We start from the raw sequence: 23,091 nt of genomic DNA, 5'->3' as shown, positions 1-23,091 counted from the left end.
CTCCTGCCGCGTCTTTCAGCTTTTTCCTCCCCTCTCTGACATGCCCGTCCGCTGTGCTGCTGGTGCAGCCCTGTCCATCTCCTCCTGGCCTCCAAGGAGCCCTGTGGCTGGAGGTTTGCTCTGTCCCCCACCTTCTGGAAAAGACCCACTTGCTCTTCACAACAGAACAACCTAGGACGTGCCCCGCTGCATGCTGCAGTTGCTAGGGCAGCGATGATGTGCAGAAGCTGTCCCTGTTAGCTGGCTCGCTTGTCTGATGACAGCACAGAGGCAATCGGTGACGTGTGGCCGATGTCACTGCCGGCTGATTGTGACCTGCCTCTTGGTGGCAGAGGGCCAGCAGCCCCTCCCAAGGCCCCGGGTTATTGCGCAACCCTGCGCGGTGCTGTGCTAGCCTGCTCCCGGTTGGGCACGGTCGTCTTCTCCTGAGGTACCCTGTGTACCCCAAGGGCGCTGACGATGTCTTGTGCCTGGGAGAGAAGGTCCAAGCACTGCTCAGAACTCGGGGACGTAGCTGCTTACGTCCCCGACCTCATTTTATCTGAGGACTTGAGGCACGAAGCCCGTTGCGTTCAGAATTTTCATGGAGTACTGCTCTTTGCGGACGTCTCAGGTGGGTCCAAGGCTTGTGAAGGGCGGGGGTTGAGAAGAAGTCAGAGACACGAGGCATTGGGGCTTTCTGGGCCTTTGGGAGCCCCGGTGCCACCTCTGGTGGAGACTGCATCAGAGGAGGCCTCTTTGCTGCTGCCATCTTCCACTTTGGGGGAAGTAGAGCTCAGAGGTGGCTGACGTCAGGAGGAACAAGGGGCTCCAAAAGAGGAGAGGCCTGGAAGAGGCCGGGAGTCGGCTAGTTGGGCTCAGCAGAGGTACCCAGTGCTAGGCACTCCTCCACGGGCTGCAAGAGCGCGTGGGCCAGGGGCCCCTGCTCCAGGCTGTGTGGTGTGGGAGAAGGCACGCTGCCGGGAGCAGTGGCCAATGCGAGAGTGGTGGTTTCTCTTGGGTGGTGCAGGCTTCTTGTCACAAGCCAGGTCAGGGCACGATGTAATGCGCACGCTCTCTGAGGTGGGAGCGTGAAGCTGGCGGCCATGTAGGCACCTGCTGATTCCTCTGTGCCTGTTTGTGCCTCTTTGAGGTTTCACTGCTCTGACAGAGAAGTTTAGCCAGAGCGTCAGCCTCGAGCGGGGTGCGGACGAGCTAACGCAAACGCTCAATGACTACATGGGCGACATTGTGGAGGGTAAGTGCCGTTCTGCAGGACTGTCTGGGACGGTGCCATGAGGCTGCTCTTTGGGAGAGCAGAGAGGTGCGCTAGGCAGCCTCCTTGTGCGTGCTGGGGGTTTCTGTGGGCGCTGAGGGCCACCGAGAGCAGCTGGGCTCTTGTGCTGGGGGACACTGGTGCTGAGAAATGGGTGTGTTATCTTCACTAGCTCCTTTGGGCAGTGCCCAGTACCGTAGGCACCAGTGCTGTGGTGCCTGTGAGCAGTGTAGAGGCGGGGCTGGAGCTGTGCTTTCCTGAATGGTGCCCCACCAGGCACCACTGCCCTTGTGCTATTCGGGCAGCAGAGTGGCTGCTTCTGTGGCTTGCTTGGAGAAGGTGCAGAGGCGACTCTTCTCTTGCTTTCTTTCGCCTGCAGAGCTGCTGGGCTTTGGAGGAGACATCTTGAAGTTTGCAGGTATGTCTTTCTAATTGAAACTTCTCTCTGTCTGCTGCCACTGCAGAGGCGTGCTAGGGGAGAGGACAGAGTGAGCTGTGAGCTGGCAAAGCCCAGAGGGGAGGCTCTGTTGGCACGCAGGTGCTCCTGGGGAGCTGCCATCGCGGGCCCCAAGCGGGAAGCTGCAGTGGGACAGGGCTGGTGTGGAGGTGTTGGGGAGGCAGCCTGGGAGCTTGGGGGTTGAGGCAGCATGGTAGGAAGGAGGGGATGAGAGAGGCCTCTCATCTCTGCCCTGAGTGGGACCAGCTGCAGGGGTGCCCGTGTTCCTGTAGCCACACTGTGCACCTTCATCCTCTGTGGCTGCTGTTGTAGCTGGCCTGGGGGAGGGGAAGGCATCCCTGTGCCCAGAGAACTGTAGCTGAGGAGGAGGCCTTCCGACGAGTGCATCTTCCTCAGCACGCCTGTCGGTTCCTGCTGTCCGTGCAGGGGGGTGCAGCTCAGGGAGCGTCAGGTCTCACGAGAGCCTTCCCCCGTTCCCTTGCTTTCTGCAGGGGATGCTGTACTGGTGCTGTGGAGAGTGAGGGAAACACAGCTGAGAGACACCATCAGCCTGGTGCTGCAGTGCTGCCGGCAAATCCAGGAGAAGTACAGCGTCCGTGACACAGACGTGGGTCTGAAGCTCCGACTGAAGATAGGTATGGGGTGTGCTGGACTAGCTGTGCCGTGTGTGGCTCCATGGCCCTGTGCAGGGCCACAGGGTGCTTTTCCGCCTGGGGGAGAGGTGGTGATCCCTCGTGGGGCCAGGGAAACCTTCTGCCTGGAAGGTTGTTGTGTGCTCTCAGGCAGCCGCTTACAAGCTGCCTGCACGCACCCTGAGCAGATGGCCAGCAAAGGTGCTGGTGTGCTGGGCCTCTGGGGTGCTGTGGCTGTGAAGACTTTGTCAGTGTCAGCTTCATGTGCCTCTTTCTAGGCACCCGTTTCAGGCCCCTCTGTTGGCAGGCCCCACTTTGTACCCCCTCCCCATCGACACTCCAGCTGGACTGTGTAATGAAGGATGGGTGCCTCCAGCTGAAGCAGCTGAGAGGAGGAGCCTGTCTCCAGGGTTGAGCTTGAAACGGAGCCTGTGGAGAGTTGCCGCCGCGGGAGGCTGCGGAGGTGCAAGTACTCTGCGCCTCAGTTGTGCTTGTCTCTCCCCAGGGATCTCTGCAGGGCACATGTCGCTGCTGACTGTGGGAGACCGCAAGGAGCAGCACTTCCTGATCCTTGGCAAGGCCGTGGGTGAAGTCTGGCAGGCGCAAAACCTTGCAAGTGCAAGTGATATTATCCTGTCAGCCAGCTGCTGGGAGCTCTGTAACCAGAGCCAGGTGAAGAGCAAGAGAGTGAAAGGCCAAGGAGCTGTGAAGGTGGGTGAGATGGCCTCTAGAGCTGTTTGGGGCACCTGGAGCTGGTGGTGAGGGAGGAAGGTGTGCGAAGGCTGAGGAGATGGGCGTTGTGGGGGTTGTAGCTGTAAAGCGGAGGTGGAGAGCTGTAGCTGTTGCCCTTCCAGCCGAGGGTTAGCTGTGGATTGTGCTTGCTGGGTTTGCGGTGGGGTCAGGAGGGAGTGTCAGGGTTTGGCCCTGCTGGGGTCGTGGCGGTGTTCTGTAGACGTCGGGGTGCGTGGCTGATGGCTGCACAGCTCGTGTGCTGCTGATGCCAGCGTTTGTCCCAGTGCAAATCCAGTAAGGTGGCTTTGCTACACGGAGATCTCCTCCTCTTCTCTGGGAAGCGAGGGCGGGATGGAGGGAGGGTAGGACGCGTGCCCTGGGACTCCTGGGGAGGCCGATGGCAGTGCTTCTGCTGCGTGTGCCTCCAGGTTACAGGCGTGCAGCGGATGTCTGTGTCGGAGCGCAAAGACCTTTTCTCCAAGTTCACGCGAGCCCAGCTGAACTGCCGTTCTCCTGAAATGCCAAGTCAGTGCCCCGGCTTTGCCTTGTTCTGTGCCTGCCCAGAAAGATGGGGACTGGCTTGCGGAGGGGCTGCTGGGGCCTGGCCTCTGCCCTCTCCCCCTTGCAGTTAGTTAGTGGTTGTGCTTGGGGCGCAGCTGCGCTGCAGCAGAGGCACTGGCTGCTTCCTGCTGCTTCCAGGGGACTGCTGTGGCTGAGCACCTGCAAGAGCAACACACGGGCAAAGGGTGGAGGACCTTGCTCCCCGAGTTGCAGTGCCAGCCCCTGCTTTGCGAGGCCCCCGTAGCCAGGCTCGTAGCGCCCTGCTGCCAGTGACCACGTGTGTTTTCCTTGCGTAGGCGTCCTGAGGCCTGCTGTTACCTTGGCCCCTCATCGTGCTCAGGGGAAGGTGCTGAGGAAGTACATCCCAGCCAGTGTCCTGCGCAAGGTATGGCCACGAGTGCTGGGAGGTGCCTTTTGGGGGAGAGGGAGGGGAGAAGGAGATGTGTGTTGCAGAGCGGCAGTTCTCAAGACAGCAGGTAAGGCAAAGAAAATGCCCCCGTATGCAAAAACCTGGGAAAGGAGTGCTGCAGGGGCCAGAAACCTGCCGACTGTGTGCTCCTGCAGAGAGCGCCGGGGGTGAGGGTGGGGTGGATTGCCCTCTGCATTTTCCACTGGTGTTGTTCTGGCCATGGCCCCGGGGTAAGAGAGGGATGCCTCCGGAGCGGTGACAGCGTTGCTGAGGGTGGCCCCTTGTGTCCATCCATGCCCAGTGCCGCATTGCACCGTGGTGTGTCTGCCTCGCGCAGGCTGACGCCTGCTTTGCACTGCGAGGAGGCTTTCTGCCTTCCTCTGAGAGCGCCCGCTGCTGCCGCTCTGTGCGCTCTGCCTTGGTATCTGCTGCAGGCAGGAAGCACCCAGGGCGAGCTGGCTGGTGGAGGTGGCCCGCTGCTGTCTTCCAGATTGACGACAGACAGCCCCTGGCGAGCCTATCCGAGCTGCGGCCGGTCACCTGCCTCTTTGTGAAGCTGCAGTTTGCTGCCAAGGTCAACCTAACGCAAATCTGCAAGGCTATCCAGGACAGCAGCGTGCTGATTTCGGAGATCCTCCGTCCTCACAAGGGCGAAATCAACAAAATCTCCATGTTTGATAAGGTGAGCGTGGAGGAGCAGTGCCCCCGCACACGAGGGCGAGGGTGGTGGTGGAGAGGAGGGAAGCGGCTCTGTCTCTCGCACGGTGGGGAGAGGAGAAGCAGCTCTGCCTCGGCGTTGGGAGCGGTACCCTGTGTCCTGGGGTTGCCCTGACGCTCTGCTGCTGTCGGGGGAGGCTGGAGTCTCAGGGCGGGAAGGGTTTGGTGCAGGCGTTGCGGCAAGGTGTTCTGCCTCTGTCCTCGGCAGGGCTGCACGCTGCTGTGTGTGTTTGGCCTCCCTGGAGGAAAGCTGCCCTGCGAGAGCGTTTGCGCCTTGGAAAGCGCGATTAAAATCTCCACCGCCTGCTCCGGGAGGCTGGGGAAAATCGAGTGAGTGGGGAGGCATGCTGCCTGGGACGGCCTGGGGCGGGGGGTGCGGAGGGGTGCCAGAGCGCCTGGCTGCTCTGCACGCGCAGCCCGCTCAAGCTGCCGTGTCCGCTGCCGGGCTCTGCCGGTCACCGAGGCCTGCGCTGCCGGGGCAGACGGCAGAGCGCGGGGACGTGGGGAAGGGGCGGCGGTGGGCAGGCAGGACTGCGCACGGGCGCTGCTGATCCCTGCTGCTCTGCCTGCGCCTCAGGGCAGTGTCCGTGGGGGTCACCAGCGGGACGGCGTTCTGCGGAGTCGTCGGCCACCGCGTCAGGCACGAGTACACAGGTACGAGGTGTCCGTCTGCGGAGCGGGTGCCCGGGCCGCATCTCTGACAGGAAGAGGCAGAGTGTCGGGGAAGAAGCTGTGGGCCCTGGGCGCCGGGCCAGGATGAGGGCTTGGCCTGCGGCAGCACGTCGGGACCGGCGGAGGTGGAGCGGGTCCCGCCGTACGACGGGGGACGGGCTGTGAGCCTCCTTGTTGCTCTCGCTCGTGCTCAGTAGGGTTTTGTGCTGGCCTGTGCTGCAGGGGATGCAGCCGGCAGCCTGGAAGGGTGGTGCGGGTTGCTCTCCTGAGGACGTCAGCGCGTGCTCTCTCTCTGTGGCAGTCATGGGCCAGAAGGTGAACCTGGCTGCCCGGCTGATGGAGCACTACCCGGGGCTGGTGTCCTGCGATGCGGCGACCTACGCAGCGTCCCGGCTGCCCCGGTCTTACTTCAAGGAGCTGCCGAAGGCCCAGATGAAGGGGGTTGGCGATCCTGGCACTGTCTATCAGTACCTGGGGATGTCGCAGAAGCTGTGAGTGTGCTCTTTGAGCAGGCTGCCTGGGGGCGTGGAGGCACACAGGGTGCAGCCTTGGGGAAAAAGAGGAGCTGTGCAGAAAGAGGCCAAGCTGCTGCCCTCCCCAGGCCTCCCACCGCTGTGGCTGAGAAGAGGGAAAGCCATAGCACGGCCGTGCTTTTTGCCTGTTCACCTTGGTGCCTGTTGCTGTTGGGAGAGTGGGAGTGATGGCGTAGGGGTGGAGAGGGCTCTCGGGAGTCCTGCCCAGAGGGCTTGCAACTCTGCTTTCTGCCCTGTGCTTGCTTGCTGGCATGCAAGTGGCAATGCAGTGACAATTCTGACCCACCCAGGGGGTATTATCTCGGCTGCTTCTGAGCAGGAAGCTCTTGGAAAGCACTTTGGTCTGTGCTGGTCCCCTGGGAAAGTGTGGGTGGCCAGGCCTGTCTTCCTGCTCGCTTGCTGGTGAAACTGGAGCTGTTCCTCTGGGCCAGGCTTGTAGGTTCTCTTTGGATGATGTTTTGGCCTCTGTTGCTTGCACGTTGATAGCGTGTGCTGTGCCGGTGTGGTCAGAAGCCCTTGTGCTCCATGTGCTGGGAGTTTTCCCTGTGCTTGTTTGGTGTTTGCACTCTCTGCTGAATGAGCGTGAACTTTGGTGGTGGGAGCGTGGCCAGGCTGCCATTATGCTCAAAGGAAGAGCGGGTAGGCAAGAGTGTGTCCTCAGCTGCACGCATGACTCTCTGTCCTCCAGCTTCTGCCTCCTTCACTGACTTTTGCTTTTCTCTCCCCCTGCTAGCATATTTGGCCTGGATCTTATGGAGGAGAGGTCAGAGTACGGCCCCTTGCTCGGTAGGTGAATGCCTTGCTCTTGTGTATGCCCATCTCTTGCCCTTGGTAGCTGCTAGTACCAGCCTGGGAATGGAGATGCTTTTGCAAGGGATGGTGTTGCCTGCAGTGGCCATCAGGTCTGGGCTCATAGCTCGTTCGTAAGGTTGGTGTTGGGCCAGCAGTGGAGGTGGGAATCAGAGTGAGATGCCTAGTGCTTCCTGCCTTCCTGCACCGTTAGCGTGTCAGGAGCTTTCAGGAATGCAGTTGCTCCCAGGCTCAGTGCAACTATACAGCTGCTCCCAGGCTCCAGCAGGAAGGTGGGGCTGTGAGTGCCCTAAGGCAGGCCTAGCTGCAGAATTGTAGCTGTTGGGGTGGGAAGGAGCCCTGGGTGCGGGCAGGGTCGCAGGTGCGGTGGAGGGAAGGTGCAGTGGCAGCAAGAGGGAAGGCTGCCCAAGGTTGTTGGCTTTTGAGCTCGCTGCAGCAGCTTGCTTTTTGTCTGCGTTCACAGGTCGCGAGGAGGAGATTGCCCTCTTTGAAAGTGCCTTGAAAGCCTACGGGACTTGTCGAGAAAGCAGCATCCTAGCGTTTGAGGGTGTGCTTGGCTCTGGAAAGAGCCATTTACTCACTGAGCTGGCATCTTTGGGCCAGGCTGCTGGCCACAGGTGAGTGTTTTGGAGCGCTACGTGTGGGACACTTCCCTTGCCCTTCCACTGATGTTCGTGGCATCCTTGAGCCCCTCTGCTAGTGCTGCTGGCCGTTGGCCTGCAGCATCCCTGAAAAGCCTCCTGGAGCCGCTGGTATGGAGCAGCTGCACGCTCTCCTACTAGGTCTCGCGGGAGCTGGAAGTGGCTTGTGGAGCCAGGGCTGTTGCTCTTGCAAACTTAGGCCAGGCTGCAAGGTCTGGCAAGAGCCCAAGCTGCGTGCTTTTCATGCAACTGGAGAGTAAAGAGAAGAAAGATGCTGGGGGAGGCAGGAGTGGTGTGGTGGAGCTGCCAGAGAAAGGCTGCTTGCCCTTGGGCTTTATCCCCAAAGGCCCCTGGGGCGGCCAAGGCTTTCCGTAGTATAGGAGGCAGATGGCAAAGCTGTGGCATTCAAACACAAAGGCCCAACTTGATCAGTCCTTGCTTCTTCAGCTGGCAAGTTGCTGTGCAGGGGGAGGTGCTGAGAGCTGTGGAGACACAGGGTGTGGTGGTGGCTCTGCCAGGGGCTTGGCAGCAATTGCCCCTCTGTGGCTTTTCCTTGTAAGAAGCGGGGAAAAGCTTGGCCCTCTGTGAAGCACTTGGAGGTGTGCGGAAGAAGAGTCCGTCTGGGGCTGTGTGTCCAGAGCTCCCTTGCAGACAGCCCTGGATGACGTGCCTCTTCTCTGACAGTTTTGCCTTGGAAGTCTGCAGCTCTTTGCGTTGCTCTCTGAATCTCGGTCCCTTTTGCTTTTGCGTGGCAGGGTAGTGGCTGTGGAACTGACAGAGCTAGACCTGAAGCAGGTCTACTCTGCCCTCCGTATGGTGCTGGCCATGGCCCTGGGCCTGCAGGCATGTCAATCGTGCAGTGCCAGACAGCTTGTGCTGCAGACAAAGCTCCAAGGGCTGATGGCAGAGAGCAGCTACTGCCTCCTCAACGACGTCTTCCTCGTTAAGGTGAGAGCGAGGCCCTCTCTGGCCCTGGCAAAGGGCTGCTTGTGAGCTTTTGTAGTTTGGAGGCTCTGGTGGGGAGTCGCTTGGCTGCCTGGAGGGAAGAGCAGGGGCATATAGCGCAGGCTTCTGTTCCGGAGCGCGGTGGGCAAAAGGCACTGAGGAGCAGCTTGGAGATGGGGCTGATGACCTTGTGTTGAGCTGAGTGCTGTGTGAGTGGTCCGCTGCCTCCCGGAGCTGCCATCACAAGCGAACAAGCAGAGGGCTTCTGTTCTCAGCTCCCGGGGGTATCCGCACTGTGTTGTCTCCTTGCAGCTGTGTTGGGGAGAGGGCTGATGGTGAGGCCAGGAGAGGTATTTTGCTGGGTTGGTGTTGTGTGGTGGGTAGGTGTGCTGCAAGCCCTGGAAGGCTGTTTCTCTATGACTGTGCTTTTCTGGGCAGTTTCCCCTCTCGATGGCAGTTTCCCAGATGAGTGGCACTCAAAGGCAAATGGAGCTGGAGTTGGTTTTGAAGAAAGTGCTCCAGAAGGTGAGCTCTTCTCTCCCTCGGGGGTCAGAGAAAGACACCAATGCCACAGGCGGAGGCTTCAGGAGGAGAGTGGTGGGAGCTGGCGGGAGGACGATGTACCTGAGTCCTTACCCTTCAGAGCCCAAGCACCCCTGCCCATACCCCCGATACCTTTCCTCCCATAAAGTTGGTGGGCACGTGCTCGGGAGGAGCAACAAGGTTCCTGTGTAGTACAAGATGCCTTAAAGTCTCAGAGAAATTGCAAGCCAGTAAGATTCTGCATTCCTAAGTAGCTGGGGAGAGGAAAGAGGCTTCAGAGCGTTCTCTCCGTCTCTCTCTCACCCTCTCTTTCTGGAGAGGGAGGGAAAGAGGCCAAAGTTGCTGCTATGGAAGCTACTTGAGAACCCATCAGAACTCCCCCAGAGCAAGCTGTTTGTTTCAGACTGTTGAAGAAGATGGCGTTGTATTTGTCATCGACAACGCCCACTGCATCGACTCTCCCTCCTGGAGTCTTATGTGGAGCGTGCTCAGGGATGTCTCGATCTTCGTGGTGATGAGCTTCACTGCCAGTCACTGTAGAAGACAGAGGCTTTGCCAAGCTGCCGTAGACATCCTGAAGCTGCCAAAAACCAGTTGTGTTCGTCTGGGAGAGCTGAAGCCTTCCGCTGTAGTGCAGAAAGCCTGCCAGGAGCTTGGAGTTGTCAGCCTGCCCCAGGATCTAGAGACGTAAGTCACAGGCAGGGCCTGTGAGCTCTTGCTGAGGGCTTGAAGCTGTGCAGAGAGCCAAAGGGAGTGAAGCCCTAGAAACGGCAGTGCAGAGCTTCTAGAAGGGCCAGTGCCTCTAGCCAGTGGGACATACTGGCAGTCGTGAGCAGCGAGTGGGCAGCTGCCTAGGCACAGAGCACAGGAGGTGTCCAGCCTTCTGTGATGCACTGGAAGGCAGGAAGGAAGTGGTCCTGCACGCTGGCATGGCTCAGGGGTGGCAAAGGCATTAGTCTGCGTGGTGAGGCTTTGCGGGGTGATTCACGGGGGCAAAGGTTCTCACCGGTGCCGGAGAGCATCGAGGCTGTTGGGGACACGAAGGACAAGGCTTGCTTGGGGCTCTATCTGCACTGCTTTTCCCGAGGATTCCAGCAAAGGCTGTATCTTCCGGGTGACTCAGGCGCCAAGACCCGTGGGAGTCGTGGCCCTTTCAGAAGTGAGGTGGAGCTGTGGTGAAGACGTTGGTTTCTGTGCTCTGCCTGAGTGGCTCAGCACCCACCTGAAACGTGTGCGTGTGCGCCTGCCTTTGCCTGTGTCAGTGAGTGCTGGATGTGCTCCTTTGCAGGTTGCTGACGCAAAGAAGCTACAGCATCCCCTATTACTGTGAGGAACTGCTGCGCTACCTTCTTGGCCACGACATGCTCTTGTTCCACCCACTGGGGAAGGATGAGAAACGAGAGGACAAGTGGGAGAGCCTCTTCAGTAAGCACCTTTGCGGCCGACTGCCTAGTTGCTGTGGTGCATTTTCCCCAGCGCATTCTTGCCCGAGGCTTCCCCTGTGAACTTGGCACTGTCAGCTCTTGCAGCCATACAGAGCGTGGTGTGGATCAGGTGTGGGTTTGTACAGGCCTTGCTGCTGGGACAGCCCAAGCCGAGGCCGGGGAGTTCTGGTGTCTTTGAGAGGACAAGTAAGGGTGCCATGGCAGCCAATGTCAAAGGAGGAGCAGAGCTGCTGCCTGCACTCAGATGAGTGCTGGTCTTGTCGTGAACTCATAGGAACACAGGTGCTTCTTCTGGGCCAGTGTGGTGAGTCCTGTGGCTGGAATGTTCCTTGTGCACAGCCACAGGGCTGGATTGAGTCTGTCAGTGACACATGGTGCCAGGTGCTGTAAGGCCTGCTAGGGGTGAATGCTGAAGGGTTGAGGCTGGAGGGAGCTGAGGGATGTTGGGTGGGAGGCATTCAGAGGACCAGACAGAGGGCCTGAAGAGTTGAGTGTGTTAGCGAAAACACTTGAGGGCAAGGGAAGGCAAATGGATGCCTGGAGTCCACAATGTCTGCCTGTAGCATGCCCCACGTGGGTGGATTTTCATGGGGATGTCAGAGGTGCTGCTGTCTGACCTGTGGAAAATCCCTTCTTTGGCCCTTTGAGTCGCCGCCCAAATTCTTGGGATGCCCTGGAGAACTCTGCTCTCTGGCCGATGTAGGCGTGTTAGTTAATAGGCGTTGGAATGTGCATGTATTTCCCTGGGCAAAAGGCAAAGAAGGTCACTTGCCAAGAAGTCTGACATCAAACCCAGCAGAGGCGAGGCACAGGCCTTGGGAACTTGAATGCCAAAGTGTGAGAGACCCCAAAGGTGCTACTAAGTGAAGGCGGCAGTGGTAACACGACCTAGGGATGAATGCCGACCAGCTTGCCATGGCTCTGGCAGCAGCCCTGAGTGACCCCCGATTTTGCATTTGCACTGGCAAGGTGCCTGCCTCTGGGATGACGGCAACACTGCTGCCTTCTGCCTTGAGGCGTTGCCTCCCCAGTCAGGAGGTCTGGAGCCTTTGACTTGGGAGTGTTTGGGGAAACTGCCTGGCAACAGCTAATGTTAGGGAAGGGCTATGAAACAAAGGTATGCAAGGGAAGTGCTTTGCTCGTCTTAGCGAGCATGTTTGGTGCAGGCCAAGTGCATCAGGCCACCTGAGGCAGGCCTTGTTCCCGCTGAGGTGGATTTTGGAGTGTTTGCAAGCAGGAAGTCATGACATGAATTGTCTCCCTTTGCTAATCGCTTTCTCCTGCTCCCTTGTGCCGCTCAGCTTCTGTGACGGAGGCTTCAACCACCGCAGCAGCACGGAGCTCCAGCGCGGGGAAGGACCGCAGGGTGTGCACCATGAGGCCAGATGTGACCCTGCAGAACACTGTACTTCCCCCTACGTTGAAAGGTGAGGGGCTGAGCCGCGCTGCGGCACCTGGCAGCAGTGCTGGGTGCCTTTGCCAGGGCATGAGCTGGAGAGTGTGGACCTCGGTGTGCTGCAGAGTTGAGCCTCTCCCCTCTGGGACTCTGCTGGGCACGTTGCTTTGGTGCCGTGGGATTGTCCGCAGAGAAACCTGCATGTTGTCTGCTGAGTGGGGTGGGGTGGGCAGGGGGCGGAGAAAGGAAGGTATTGGGAGCAGACTGTTCTCAGCAAGAGAAAATGCATTTCCAGGGGATATTTGTCATGGCTCCGACTGAGCTTTGAACTAGGCTTCGCACCTCATTGTTCTGTTTGTAATTTCTCTTGCTTGTGTGGGCCTCAAAGCACTGAAGCCCAACCAAAGCCGTCTTGCGAATCTCTCTGCCTGTTGTTTTCTGGGCTGGCCCAGAAATCGCCCCATTTCTAGGGGGTGCTGGATGGGAAGCTGTGAATGAGCATGGCTGCCCTCGAGCCGAGCCCTGGCCGAATGCGGGTGGCAGAAATGTCCCCCGTGCCCAAGTGTTCTTTTTGAAGGAGCTGCTTTGTCCAAGAAGGGGAAAGTCTTGTGTGACCAAGGGAAATGCGGGGTTGTGGGGAGCTCTGAGCTGGCCTCGGCGGTGCAGGAAAAGCTCTCTGTCTGTGTGCCCTGTGGACATAAATAGAGCGCAGAGCTGGCAAGCTGCATGCCCGGACATATGCATGTGCTGGATGCTGCCCTGCTCATCCGTGGTGGGGGAGCGTTCGTCTGAGCATCTCTGCTTTCCCGTGTCCTTGCTTCCTGTGAGTCAAGCAGGAGCAGAGGCATCTTGAAGACACGTGCCTTGGGTTGCAGTTGTCCAAGGGGCTGGGTCCCTAGGGAAGAATCTACCCTCTCGAGTGTTGCAGCTAATGCAGGCTGTGATGGTGGGGAGGGGCAAGGGAGAGACGTGTGGCTTGCTTTTGGCAGGGATTGCGCTGGCTGAGCTGGACAGCATGAAGCCCTCGGAGCAGATGGTTCTGAAGTGTGCAGCCATCCTAGGGCCGCTGTTCAGCACGGAGCTGCTGTTCCACATCCTTCCCGGGTGGAGCAGGGCCAAGCTGAACAAGGCGCTGAATGCCCTGGTGAGATGCAACATCCTCAAGTGGCTGAATGCTGCCAAGGGGGCAGAAGAGAGCAGTGTTCCCACTGAGGGGTCAGGCACCTCTCTGGAGGAGGAGAGCGGTAAGAGGTGGTAAGGGGAGCCTGGGAGCACTGCAGGCTGCTGCTGCCGCTGTCTGTGTCCCCGGTGGGGCTCCCCAGAGAATGCTCCCTGCCCGGAGGAGGTGTGTAATGCTCGTGGCACCCCGGGGAGTTAGGGATGGGTTGTTAAAAGCTCTGACAAGTCCATTTCCGAGGAGCCTGTGCTTTGTGCTTTGTGCTGGAGGGCAATATTGCAGTGAGGTGCTCCGAGTCCCTCTGCTGCCCTGCCTGCAAGCGCGGCTCATAGCCCATGTAGGAGAGGGAGTACGAAAGTCCTGACCTGCTGACCCAGCCTCCCGCTGTGTGCAGATGAGGGATTTAGTGTGCGTTGATCTTTATTGTCCCCTAGCGCTGGGAGTGTCTTGCAGAGTGGGCAGAAAGAGCTGGCTGTGTCTTGCTTCTGCTGCTGGCAGCATCCCCAGCTGCCGCCTGAGCGCAGCTGCACAGCCTGTTGGCAGGGAGAGCAGGCCAGCAGCCTGTTGCGCTGGCCGTGCTAGTGTGAGGAAGGCAAGGTGGGCCCTTTTGCTGTCTGGCCCGGAGGCTCTGAGTGCAGGAGCGCTGGTTTCCTGCCAAGGGCCCACGCCAAGGCCTGTCTTTCATGGTGCAGCTATGGCATGCGTGAGCTCTGGCCCCAGCTCTGGCCCCAGCTCTGGCTGATGGGAAGCCCCGTTGCCTTTCAGATGCCCAGAAGTCATCCGTGGAGGAGAGCAAGCAGAGGGCGAGGCTGGAGTCTGGCGTGCTGGCCTTTTGCGCCCCGCTGCTGCAGGAGGCTGCGTATGAGCTGTGGCCGAAGGGTCAGAGGGTGGCCCTGCACCACAAGTGTGTGGTCTTCCTGGAGAGGCACGCGCACAAGTGCCAGTGCTGCGGGGGAGGCGACTTTGTTGCCTTCCACCGCTTGGCCCTGGGCAGCACGCAGGAGGCCGAGAGCTGTGAGGAGCATGGCAGCGACTGCTACTGGCGCAGCTGGGAGGCCTCCCTGGCGACCAGCGAGGAGATGAAGTCGGACGAGCTCCCCGCCTCTACGGGTATGCCGTGTGCCCTGCTCTGGAGCCTGGGTCCTGCCTACTCCTACTGCACACTTGTTTCACGCAAGCGTGGGGATGCTTCCAGTGCAAGGCGGATACTGTTGTAGGACTAGTTCATTTCTCCACTGAGCACAGCTCCACAATGAGAGTGATGATGTGTCCACAGCATAGCGCCTTTCTCCCCTTGCGTGTCCACCTGCCATTTCCCGGAATTACGGGAGGGCAGCCCATCTGCAGAGGTGCACGCGTGGCTCAGCAGGCTGAGGTGTATTAGCTAGTGTGTCTAGTACACTTGGTGAAGCTGGGTTAAGTCTGGAGTTGAGCCCCACAGTGAAGGCAGATGTCAGGGAAGGAGCTGGAGAGGGAGCTGCCGCCAGTGCCTTTGGCTCTGCTCTTCCTCCCTTGGTGCTACAGAATGGCAAGAAGCAGCTCTACGGCATGTGCAGTGAGGAGGTGTTTGATGCCATGCTTTCTTTGCAGATGCTTCAAGTGGTGTACCAAAAGAGAAGAGCTTCTTGGAGGAGATTTTTCGGTGAGGAGCCAAGGTTTTGAAGATGATTTTGGGGGGCAGTGGGGTGAGGGTGTGCAGAGGAGATAAGCGGATTTCCCCACTTGGGCTGCCCGTTGTGAGTCTAGCATTGGCAAGAGCAGGCCTGTGAGAGGCAGCTGGGTTGAGATGGCCATGGGGATGCGTATCTTTGGGGAAGCCAGTGGGATGCCAGTGCTGATGGTGATTTGGAGTGGAGCAGCCCTGGCTTTCTAGCTGTTAGAGAGCAGTGTTGCAAGCTGTGCAGGGGCAAAGCAGCCCCTGGAGGCAGGGTGGCTTGTGGAAGGGGACAGAAATGCCAGCTGGTCTCCCTGCCTGCCTAAAAGAGCAGTGTTCCTCCAGAGCAGGGGCAGCAAAGGTGCCAACAGGACCGGTGCTCCTGCCGCTTTGTTACAGCTATGGCCAACGGAATGGCTTGCCATTGCTGAAAAGGGGAGCTGTTGCTCCTCATGCCGGTTCTGCCCTGCCTGAGTCCACTGTGCCTGTGCTCTGGGGCCCCAGGGCTCCTCAGAGTGCCCAGCATATACTGGTCAACGGGCCCGCAATGTCAGGGAACAAATCTTGCCAAAGCGTGCTGTGTGAGTGAGTTGTCCTGGCTTTGCTTGCCATGCGGGGAGAGCCAAAGGTCTTGAGGGAGGAGAGAAGGCGAGAGCGGAAGGGAGGAAGGAGCACAGGGGGAAGTCATAGCAACGATGGGGGGCTGCAGCCCGCTCCAGAGTCAGTGGTGTCAGTTATAAGCTGGGAGGGCCCAGGGAACTCTGGGTGCAGGTCACTGTTGTGTGGGGTAGAAAGAAGGACTGAGCGAGCTCCCTCGGCACGCCTGGGAAGGCTGTGCAACCCACGGCTCCCGTGCGGTGCCTTCGTGCGTGTGGCCTTGTGCTGTGCTAGAACGTGTCTTTAACGTAGGCTGAAGGAGCGGTGTTGGTGACGCTGGTGTGTGCTTTGGTGTCTTCTTTCTCCGTGATCTTGTCTCCAGAGCGGCAAAGCAGTTTCTGGCTAAGACCGAATGGATGCCCAAGGTGCCCAGCAAGACCCACTGGACGCAGGGTGTGGAGTATTCCTGCAGCTGCAAGGCCATTGTGGACTTGGTGCTTGTGCCCTTGGCTCAGCACCACATGGCAGTGGGCAATGACGCCCGAGCCTTTTATTATCTGCTGGAGGGTGCGGCTGCCTACTTGCACGTCTCCGACAACTACCTGGTGAGTTGCCGTGCTTGCCAGAGCCCACTGCCCGTGGAGTCCTCTCAAGTGCCTTGCCCTGAGCAAGCCCATTTCCCCACTGCAATAGGGCCTGCCTGGGGGCCTGCCTTTGTGGGGACTCAAAGATGAATTGGTGGGAGGGAGACCCAGCGTTTGCCTCCTGTTTGCCTCTCCTGTGGCAAGAGAGACAGGGCTGTGGAGCAGCCCCTTGGTGCAAGGTGCACCTCCCAGGAGGTGGTGCAAAGGAGTGCTTGTGCGCGTGGTGTGAGAGGCAGCGTGACTGTGCTTGGGTGGGCATCACCAGGGGCAGGTGCAGGCCTCCTCAGCAAGATGCTGGAGGCACCTGGGAGTGCTGGGGCTGGGGACAGGCTTGGCAGCGATGCTCAGCTGCTCTCTGTGTGCTTGTTCAAAGGCCTTCCGGAACCTGCAGAAAGCAGAAGTGCTGAGGACCTTGGTGGCTAAGAAGGGAAACGCGCTTGCTTGCTTTGAAGAAGCCACTTTGCTGAGCCTCAAAGGAGAGGTAAGGTGACAGGGTGGTTTTGGTGGGCTCCCCCGGTGGGTGGAGTTGAATGCTTTCCTGTGGGGTAGGGTGGGGTGGGGCAGGCTCTCCCTGGCCCACCTAACTGCGACTGCTCTCAGCCTGCTTTCCTGGGGCCCCTTTGCCCCCTGGCCAAAACCAGCTGAGGTCCTTGGCTTGATTCCGCCAGAGACACGCAATTGGTTATGTGCTGAATCGGAGCCCTTTGGGAGCCTTCCCAGTATCCCTGTTCTTAGCGTTCCCAGTAGCTGGGAGGCTCAGGATTCCCAGCTGTGCCTGGGGCTGCTTGATGGACTGGGGATGAGCTTTTGTGCCAAACGGGACTGCCTTCAAAGTCCTTCTGCTGTGCAGGTCTGCTACCATATGGGACAAACGGAGCTGGCGAAGACAACGATCAGGAAGGCATTGAGCCTGCTGAAGAGGAAATTCCCCATGACCTCCACTGGCGCTGCCTTGCAGCTTGTGCTGGAAAAGTCAGAGCATGCCACCCACAAGAAAAACAGAGACTGCTCCATTCCTCAGGAGGCAGGGTAAGACGCAGAAGGGAAAGCAAAGGCTCTTCTAGGCAGAGGGAAAGCTGCTGAGGGAGCTGGAGGCTAATGGGTGGAGCAGCTGTGGGCTGTATTGGGCAGCTACTGGGGTGTTGGCATGGGAGATGGTGTTGGTGAGAGCAGGGAGGTGTTAGTGGGGAGCAGAGTGTGGGGAGGGGAAGGGAGTGTGCTGGCAGGAGCAGGAGGTGGGCCTGTCGGCGTAAGCGCAGGTGAGCTGTGAGAGGGAGGAAGCTCAGAGGCTGTAGCCAGGCGCAGGCCTCCCGTGCAAGGCCCCTTTTCCTCCCGGTGGCCAGCTTTGCTTGGCCTGCCTACGCTGTAGTGCCAAGACACCGTCTTTAGCAGTCACGTTTCCTGGGTGGTGCTCCTTGGTTCTGCCGCTTGTATCGCTGCGGCCGTGCCTGCGTCAGCTGCCCTTCTGCAAGGAGGTGCAGCCGTCTCCTCCATCCCCCTGCTTCCCCCGCCCCGTGGGACTCGGCACAGTGCGCCTAGTGGCTGTGGCCCAGCAGTTTCCCTTGTGTGGCAGGAGGCAGAGGCTCCCCTGGCTGTTCCGGCAAAGCCACTGCCTGTCCTTACTGCGGCAGCTCTTCAGCCTGGAGAGCGCCGCCGGCAGTCGGAGGCTCTCCCGCCTGGCAGCACTCATGAAGGTGAACACGGCCGAGGAGTCCGAGGACGCGAGTCACGTGAGTGCCTTCTCTCTGCAGCAGCAGACCCGTCCCTGACACGGCTCCTTTTCCCTGGCCTGGCAAGAGTACCAGCAGGGCCTGCCCCCGGCAAGAAGAGCCCAAAGATGGACGTGTGCCTGCCCTTTTCTGGATGAACTTCCAGAGGGTGTGGGTTGCTGCTGCTTTTGGTAGTCCCTCGCGTTGGATTTGTTTCCTAATTGTGAGCATGGAGGTGGTTCTGGCTTTAAGGCAGCACCACTGTGTGTATTCTGTAGTTTCCTCGTGGCTCTTGATAATGCTGGTGGTGTGCAAGGCCGGGGGCCCCTGTCTTGGCACAGCTGCAGTCAGCAGTGGCAGTAGGAAGAAGAGTTGGTCGTATGGGTGCGTGCTGTGAGAGTGGAAGAGAGAAGCTGGCAGTTGGGTTGTGGCCTGTCCCCTCCAGGCCAGGGAATTGCCCTGGAGAGACAGAGTCGTGTGCATTGTCGTGTTTGGACCCTTCTAGGTCCTCTTGTCCTACCTGGAATATGCGCTGTGCTGCCAGAACCTGGGCTGCCGGGAAGAGTGGCTGCAATACGGGCGGGCGGCCATGCAGCTTAGCACTGAGGTGCAGCTCTTTGGAGGAGGGGTATTAAACACGGCCAGCTTTGCCCAGGCCCTGTCCCATCTGACCCTCAGCCTGGGAAATCTGCCTCTGTCCGTCGACGTAGGTAGGTACTGCCCCCACCGCCTGCAAGAAGGCATCTCTGCCGAGAGAGCCGGTGCAAGTCTGCTTGTCCTCTTCCCAGGCTATCGTGCTGAGAGGCTCTGCATGGAGCTGCAGAAGCCTGACCTGGGCTGCGTGGTTCTCAGGACCCTCTTCACGGCACTCTTTCTGCAGATGAGGTAATCACAGTACTGGAGAGAGTTGGGGTTGCGCAGTGTCAGGGGTCAGGGACCTTTGGGTGAGAACAGGCCTGATGGAGAAAGTGGGACGGAGTTGGGAGGAAGAGCAAAGAAGGGAAAACGAGGGAGAGAGAGGTGCTGGGAAGGGGAGTGGGAAGTGTCTGGAGGTGCTGCCTGGGCTCCCAGCCCGTGGAGAGGCTCCCTGGAGGCTCGTTGTGTTCCTCCCCAGGTACCCGGAATGTGAGGCAGTGCTGCGCAGGCTAGAGGAGCAGGTGTCTGGAGCAGATGAGATCGTTGGGCAGGCATGCTTCTTCTTCTGCTGCTTAGACCTCTTGCTTGATGCTGGTAAGTGCTCAGTGAGGAGAGCCCCCGAGAGCCTGTTTGCTGGGCAGGCAAGGCTGCCCCCCTGGAGCTGTGGGCCAGAGCTGGGGGCTTTGTGCAAGGTGTAAACAGGCAGAGCCCTCCCAGCACAAGCATAAGTGCACCGTCAGTACAAGACTTCTAGAGACTAGAGTAGACAATACAAGAGTTCTGCCAGGTTTCCCTGTCCTCTGGAAACACGGAAACAGTTGTGCTGGCCAAAGCAGTTTTTCTCCTGGTAGAACAATGACCCCAGAGCCTCCAGCAATCCTTATATTTCCTCCACAGAGCTTTCCGCTGTGCGCGTTTCTCTCTTCGCCTGCATCCTCGTTATTTTTTTTCCCTTTTGCGTTTCTAACATGGGAGCCAAGAGTAATTTGACAGTGCTTTCAGTTATGCTCTTTCCTAGCTGTGTTTTGAGATTGCCCCTTCTGAAAGCTCTTCTCCGCCTCACTGTGCTCTGGCTCCCCAGGAAGCAGGGCTAGCAGCGCTGGCATGTGCCTGAGCAGGAGGCACCTAAGAGCCTGTGCTCTGGGGTCACTGTCCTTGCTGCTCAGTGGCAGCGTGCCTTTGTGCAGTGCTAGAAAGCTGCAGATTTCTCAAGGGCAAGACGTGGTGTCAGGGGAGTTGGGAGTTCTCTTGCTTCCTTCCTGATGTTCTCTGCCCTTGCGTTCAAGGGCAGTTCCGTGCACTTGAACAGCCCTGAGGAGCCAGGGTAGAAGTGCAGCCCTTGCCTGCTTCCTGTGAGGTTTGTTGCTCTGTGAGTGCTTTGCCTGCCAAGAACTTTGCCAGCTGTGCTGGAGCTTTCTGCTGCTCTGAATGCCTGAGGCACGGTGAGGCCAGGGAGGGAGGTGCTGCTTCGCGGCTTCTCTGAGAGACATTTGTATTGCAGGGTGGCAGTATAAGTCCTTTGAAGAGTGCAGGAGGTTTGTGGAGCAGAACGAAGCCAACTGCCTTCTCCAGGCGCAGAGCAGCATCCTGCTTGGACTGTATTCGTCCCTGGCTCTTTGGTAAGTGGGAGACTTGCTTTGAGTGGGGAGAGGCCCAGGCAGTGGTTGTGGCCGGGAAAGGGGGAGCTTTGCGTTTATCACATGCCCCCATCCCATGTCCACCAAGGCGGCTGCTTCTGGAGCACGGTGGTGAAAGGGGCCAGGGGGCCACGCAGGATGAGCAAGGTGGCAAGGAGCCCCAGGTTGTGCTGCTGTGGAGCCCTGCAGGGAAGGATGCCTTGGCGGCATTCAGCCACAGCCTTCCTTTTCCCCTTGAATGTTGGGGACGGACTGGTGTGGCTCTCTCTCAGCGCAGGAAAGCGATGCAGGCTGAATGCTGCCTAAGTGCAAGAGCTTGGCTCGGGGAGGGCAGGAGGGCCTGGAGCAATGCTGTGTTGGTGGGAGAAGGCAGCCATTGTCCCAGTCTCCTGCCTAGCATGGCTTGTGTCTCCTGGGTGCCTGCAAGGGACTGGGTTCCAGTCCTTGCAGTTTCCCTGTGGTCTCGCTCATCACTGTGGGGGAGTGCTGAGTGCCGCTGGCTCACAAACACACACGCCTGCGCACACGTTTATAAGCAGGTCAAGCAAACTGGAGGGAAGGGGAGCGGAGAGGACCCTGTCGGGAGGGACAGCAGTAGATTCCTGCTCAGCTGTGATGTAGCAGGGAGACGAGAACACCAAGTTCACGCGGGAGAGAAGGAATTGAGCTACTGCTGCCTGATTACAATACAGTGCTCTCAGTGATGCTTATCAGGAGCAGCTACAACATGCTGCGGTTCAGCCCCCCAGCCCCCCAGTACGCCCCCAGTAGCTTCCTTGTCCTAGAGGATGCATTGCCTCTGGAAGCCAGGTTGGGGCTGGAGCCTATAGCCTAGGAGACCTCTTGGTTACTTGCTCATCTCTACAAAATGTGCCTGAGTGTGTGTTTGTGTGTGTTTCCTTTTTTCCTCTGGACAATGTAGGTTTGCAAGGCTTGGGCAGTGGGACAACTTCCAGAAGCCCTTTGAAAAGGCCAAGAGGCTGCTGAAGAGCACTGGCGCCTGCCTTCTGGCCAGCCAAGCGTGCAGCCGGCTCCTGGAGTGCCATAGCCTGGTGCTGAAAAAGGACATGGAGCACGGCTCGTGGAGGGCCCGTGAGAGCTGCCGCAGGGCTCTAAGGGTGAGGGATGCGGAGGAAGGGGAGGGGCATGCTGCAAGGGCCCTCTGGGGAAAGCTGTGTTGCTAGCAGCACTGGGTTGACCTGTGCAGGTAGAAGCAGCCACGACAGGATGGAGTCAGGGTAGTGCCAGAGGGTAGCGGCTTAGGGAGCAACGTGGCTAAAGACTCCTGTAACAGAGGTGTCAGCAAGGGGGGGATGAGAAGGCAGTCAGGTGAAGGCAGTCTTCCTGGGCGTGTGAGAATTCCCTTGTGGGACTGTTTGGCCCAAACAGGAGAGGAGAAGAGCCTTGCTCAGCCATGAGCTAGTGAGCCCTGCTGAAATGCCTGCTCCATAGGAGGTGTTAGGGCTCAGGAGAGATCTGTGTGGTACCTCAGCCTTGCTAGCTGTGCACTCCTCCTTTCTTTGTGGCTGGTTTTTCTCTTTGGGGATTTGGTGCCCTTCTCTGTGCCAAGCCATCGCTGGGCTCTCTGACTTGTCCTGATGTACCTCTCTGTTGTTTTCTCGGCAGCTTGCCGAAGAGGTTTTCTCTCGGTGCTCCACAAGCCCCGTCTTCTACCCCAGAGTCTACCACCTGAAAGCCTACATTTTCCTGATGCTGGGGAATGAAGAGCAGAGCCTGCTGTGCCTCAACCAGGGCCTCCAAGCCTGTGAAGACTATGGCAACCTGCTGGAGAAGACTTGGCTGGAGATGAGCACTGTAAGTTGCTCACCTGTGCCTTTGAGTTGCTTCCTGGGCAGAAGCTGAGCCTGCTGTAGCAGAAGGTGGGCCGCACTGTACTGTGGCAGGTAGCCCCAGAGAGAGCCCCCCGAGAGCTTCAGGGGCATGTGCTCAGAGTCCTGTGTGAGCTGGTAGGTGCTCTTAGCCCTGCTCAAGAGGAAGGTAGAGACAGCTGTGATCTCTCTCTGCCAAGTGGGGCTGGACTGGTACGTGAGGAAGCAGTATGCCCTGCAGCTGCTCCTTTGCAGCATCTCTGCTTGGCAGAGGAGTGGTGAAGTGGAATCTTTCCCTGCTCCTTAAGGCAGCTCTGGGAGGCCAGGGTCAACGTGTGCTGAGTCTGAATTGGCCTTGCCTCTCCTTCTGCTTGCTGAGGGGTTTTGGCAGCATGGCTCATTGGCTGATGGATGGAACAAGCTGCTGAGAGAGGCCTTAGTTGCCTTCCCAGGCAGAAGTCATGGCTCTGGAGGTCACGTGCTCTTCTCAGCTCTCACTGTGCCTTTTTTCCCCCCTTCCTTTAGGAGTGCTGGTTCACTGGAAAAGGCCGCCTGGGAGATTTGTGGCTGAAGACAGCCCCACATTTTCCACACCTGAACCAAGCAAAGCCAGAGGTCTGTAGCTCCAGGTACCTGCTGAAGCTGCCAGCACTGCAAAGGGAGGATTCTTCTCCGGGAATTAAATTCTGACACTGCTAGTCCGAGCACTTCTTCCTTTCCTTCTTCCTTTAATATACTCAGCATCATTCTTCGGCCCCCTGCTTGTATTCTGCATCGTTCTCTCCTTTCCCACAACAATGTTTGCACAACCTGAGTCAAACTGAACCAACACCTACACAATTACTAAGGTCAATACTCAAAACAAAAAATCAAAAAACAAAACAGTCTGAGCATTCTGAAGAGCTTAGCATTTAGGCTTCCATCAAGTGAGGAATATGATAAATAAGGCACAAAGCGCTCCAGAGAAGGTGAAGCTCTGGGGGTTAGTTAATTCCTATAGTTCTATAGTTGTTCCCAAGTAGTATCCGTTCTCCTGGGTAGAGGTAATGCATCGGGCCATTTCAGGCCCGTCTCTGCCCAGCTCTTTGCCAGTTTGGTTCTCCTGTTGGAGTTTCTCCTTGCTGCAGCCCCACGGGATTGGGGGTGGTAGGCACAGTGCAACTTCTGTTCTCTCTGCAGGTTTTATGCACAAGGGGATGTCTAGGGTTATACCTTTGTGATGAGTTAGTAGAGCAAAATGCATGTCCTTGGTGGAACTCATGTCTGTTTCTTAAGAAGACACAGATGTTAGGTCCTTGGCAGAGAGAACATTTTAAAATAAAGACATAGTTTACAGCCACCAAAGCAGGGAAGTTGGTAAGAGTATTATGTACTCTTGTCCCTGATAATGAAATGGTAGGTGGTGGTATTTATTTTTTTTTAAAGTAACATTCTCTGGATAAAGGCATCCTGTATAAACT

At 58.3% G+C, this 23,091-nt stretch overlaps 1 protein-coding gene across 1 annotated transcript; it reads left to right on the top strand.

Moving 5' to 3' along the window:
- Window positions 1–459: 459 nt before the first annotated feature.
- On the top strand, window positions 460–22,321 carry LOC134154499 (adenylate cyclase type 10-like). Its single transcript, XM_062601171.1, has 32 exons — window positions 460–613; window positions 1,133–1,237; window positions 1,635–1,673; window positions 2,204–2,347; window positions 2,850–3,055; window positions 3,505–3,601; window positions 3,934–4,022; window positions 4,537–4,728; window positions 4,972–5,093; window positions 5,341–5,417; window positions 5,737–5,926; window positions 6,702–6,754; window positions 7,242–7,395; window positions 8,175–8,367; window positions 8,803–8,889; window positions 9,311–9,594; window positions 10,196–10,332; window positions 11,654–11,779; window positions 12,738–12,992; window positions 13,691–14,035; window positions 14,516–14,567; window positions 15,559–15,781; window positions 16,194–16,301; window positions 16,671–16,849; window positions 17,394–17,550; window positions 18,035–18,239; window positions 18,318–18,414; window positions 18,644–18,759; window positions 19,667–19,784; window positions 20,725–20,920; window positions 21,429–21,617; window positions 22,157–22,321. The coding sequence occupies exons 1-32, from the start codon at window positions 460–462 to the stop codon at window positions 22,319–22,321; spliced, it is 4,854 nt and encodes a 1,617-aa protein (XP_062457155.1).
- The last annotated feature ends 770 nt before the right edge of the window (window positions 22,322–23,091 follow it).

The sequence above is a fragment of the Rhea pennata genome, unplaced genomic scaffold, assembly GCF_028389875.1.
Source record: "Rhea pennata isolate bPtePen1 unplaced genomic scaffold, bPtePen1.pri scaffold_32, whole genome shotgun sequence".
NCBI lineage: Eukaryota > Metazoa > Chordata > Aves > Rheiformes > Rheidae > Rhea > Rhea pennata.
The sequence above is the reverse complement of the archived record's forward strand: the minus strand, read 5'-3'. Positions and strand labels throughout refer to the sequence as shown.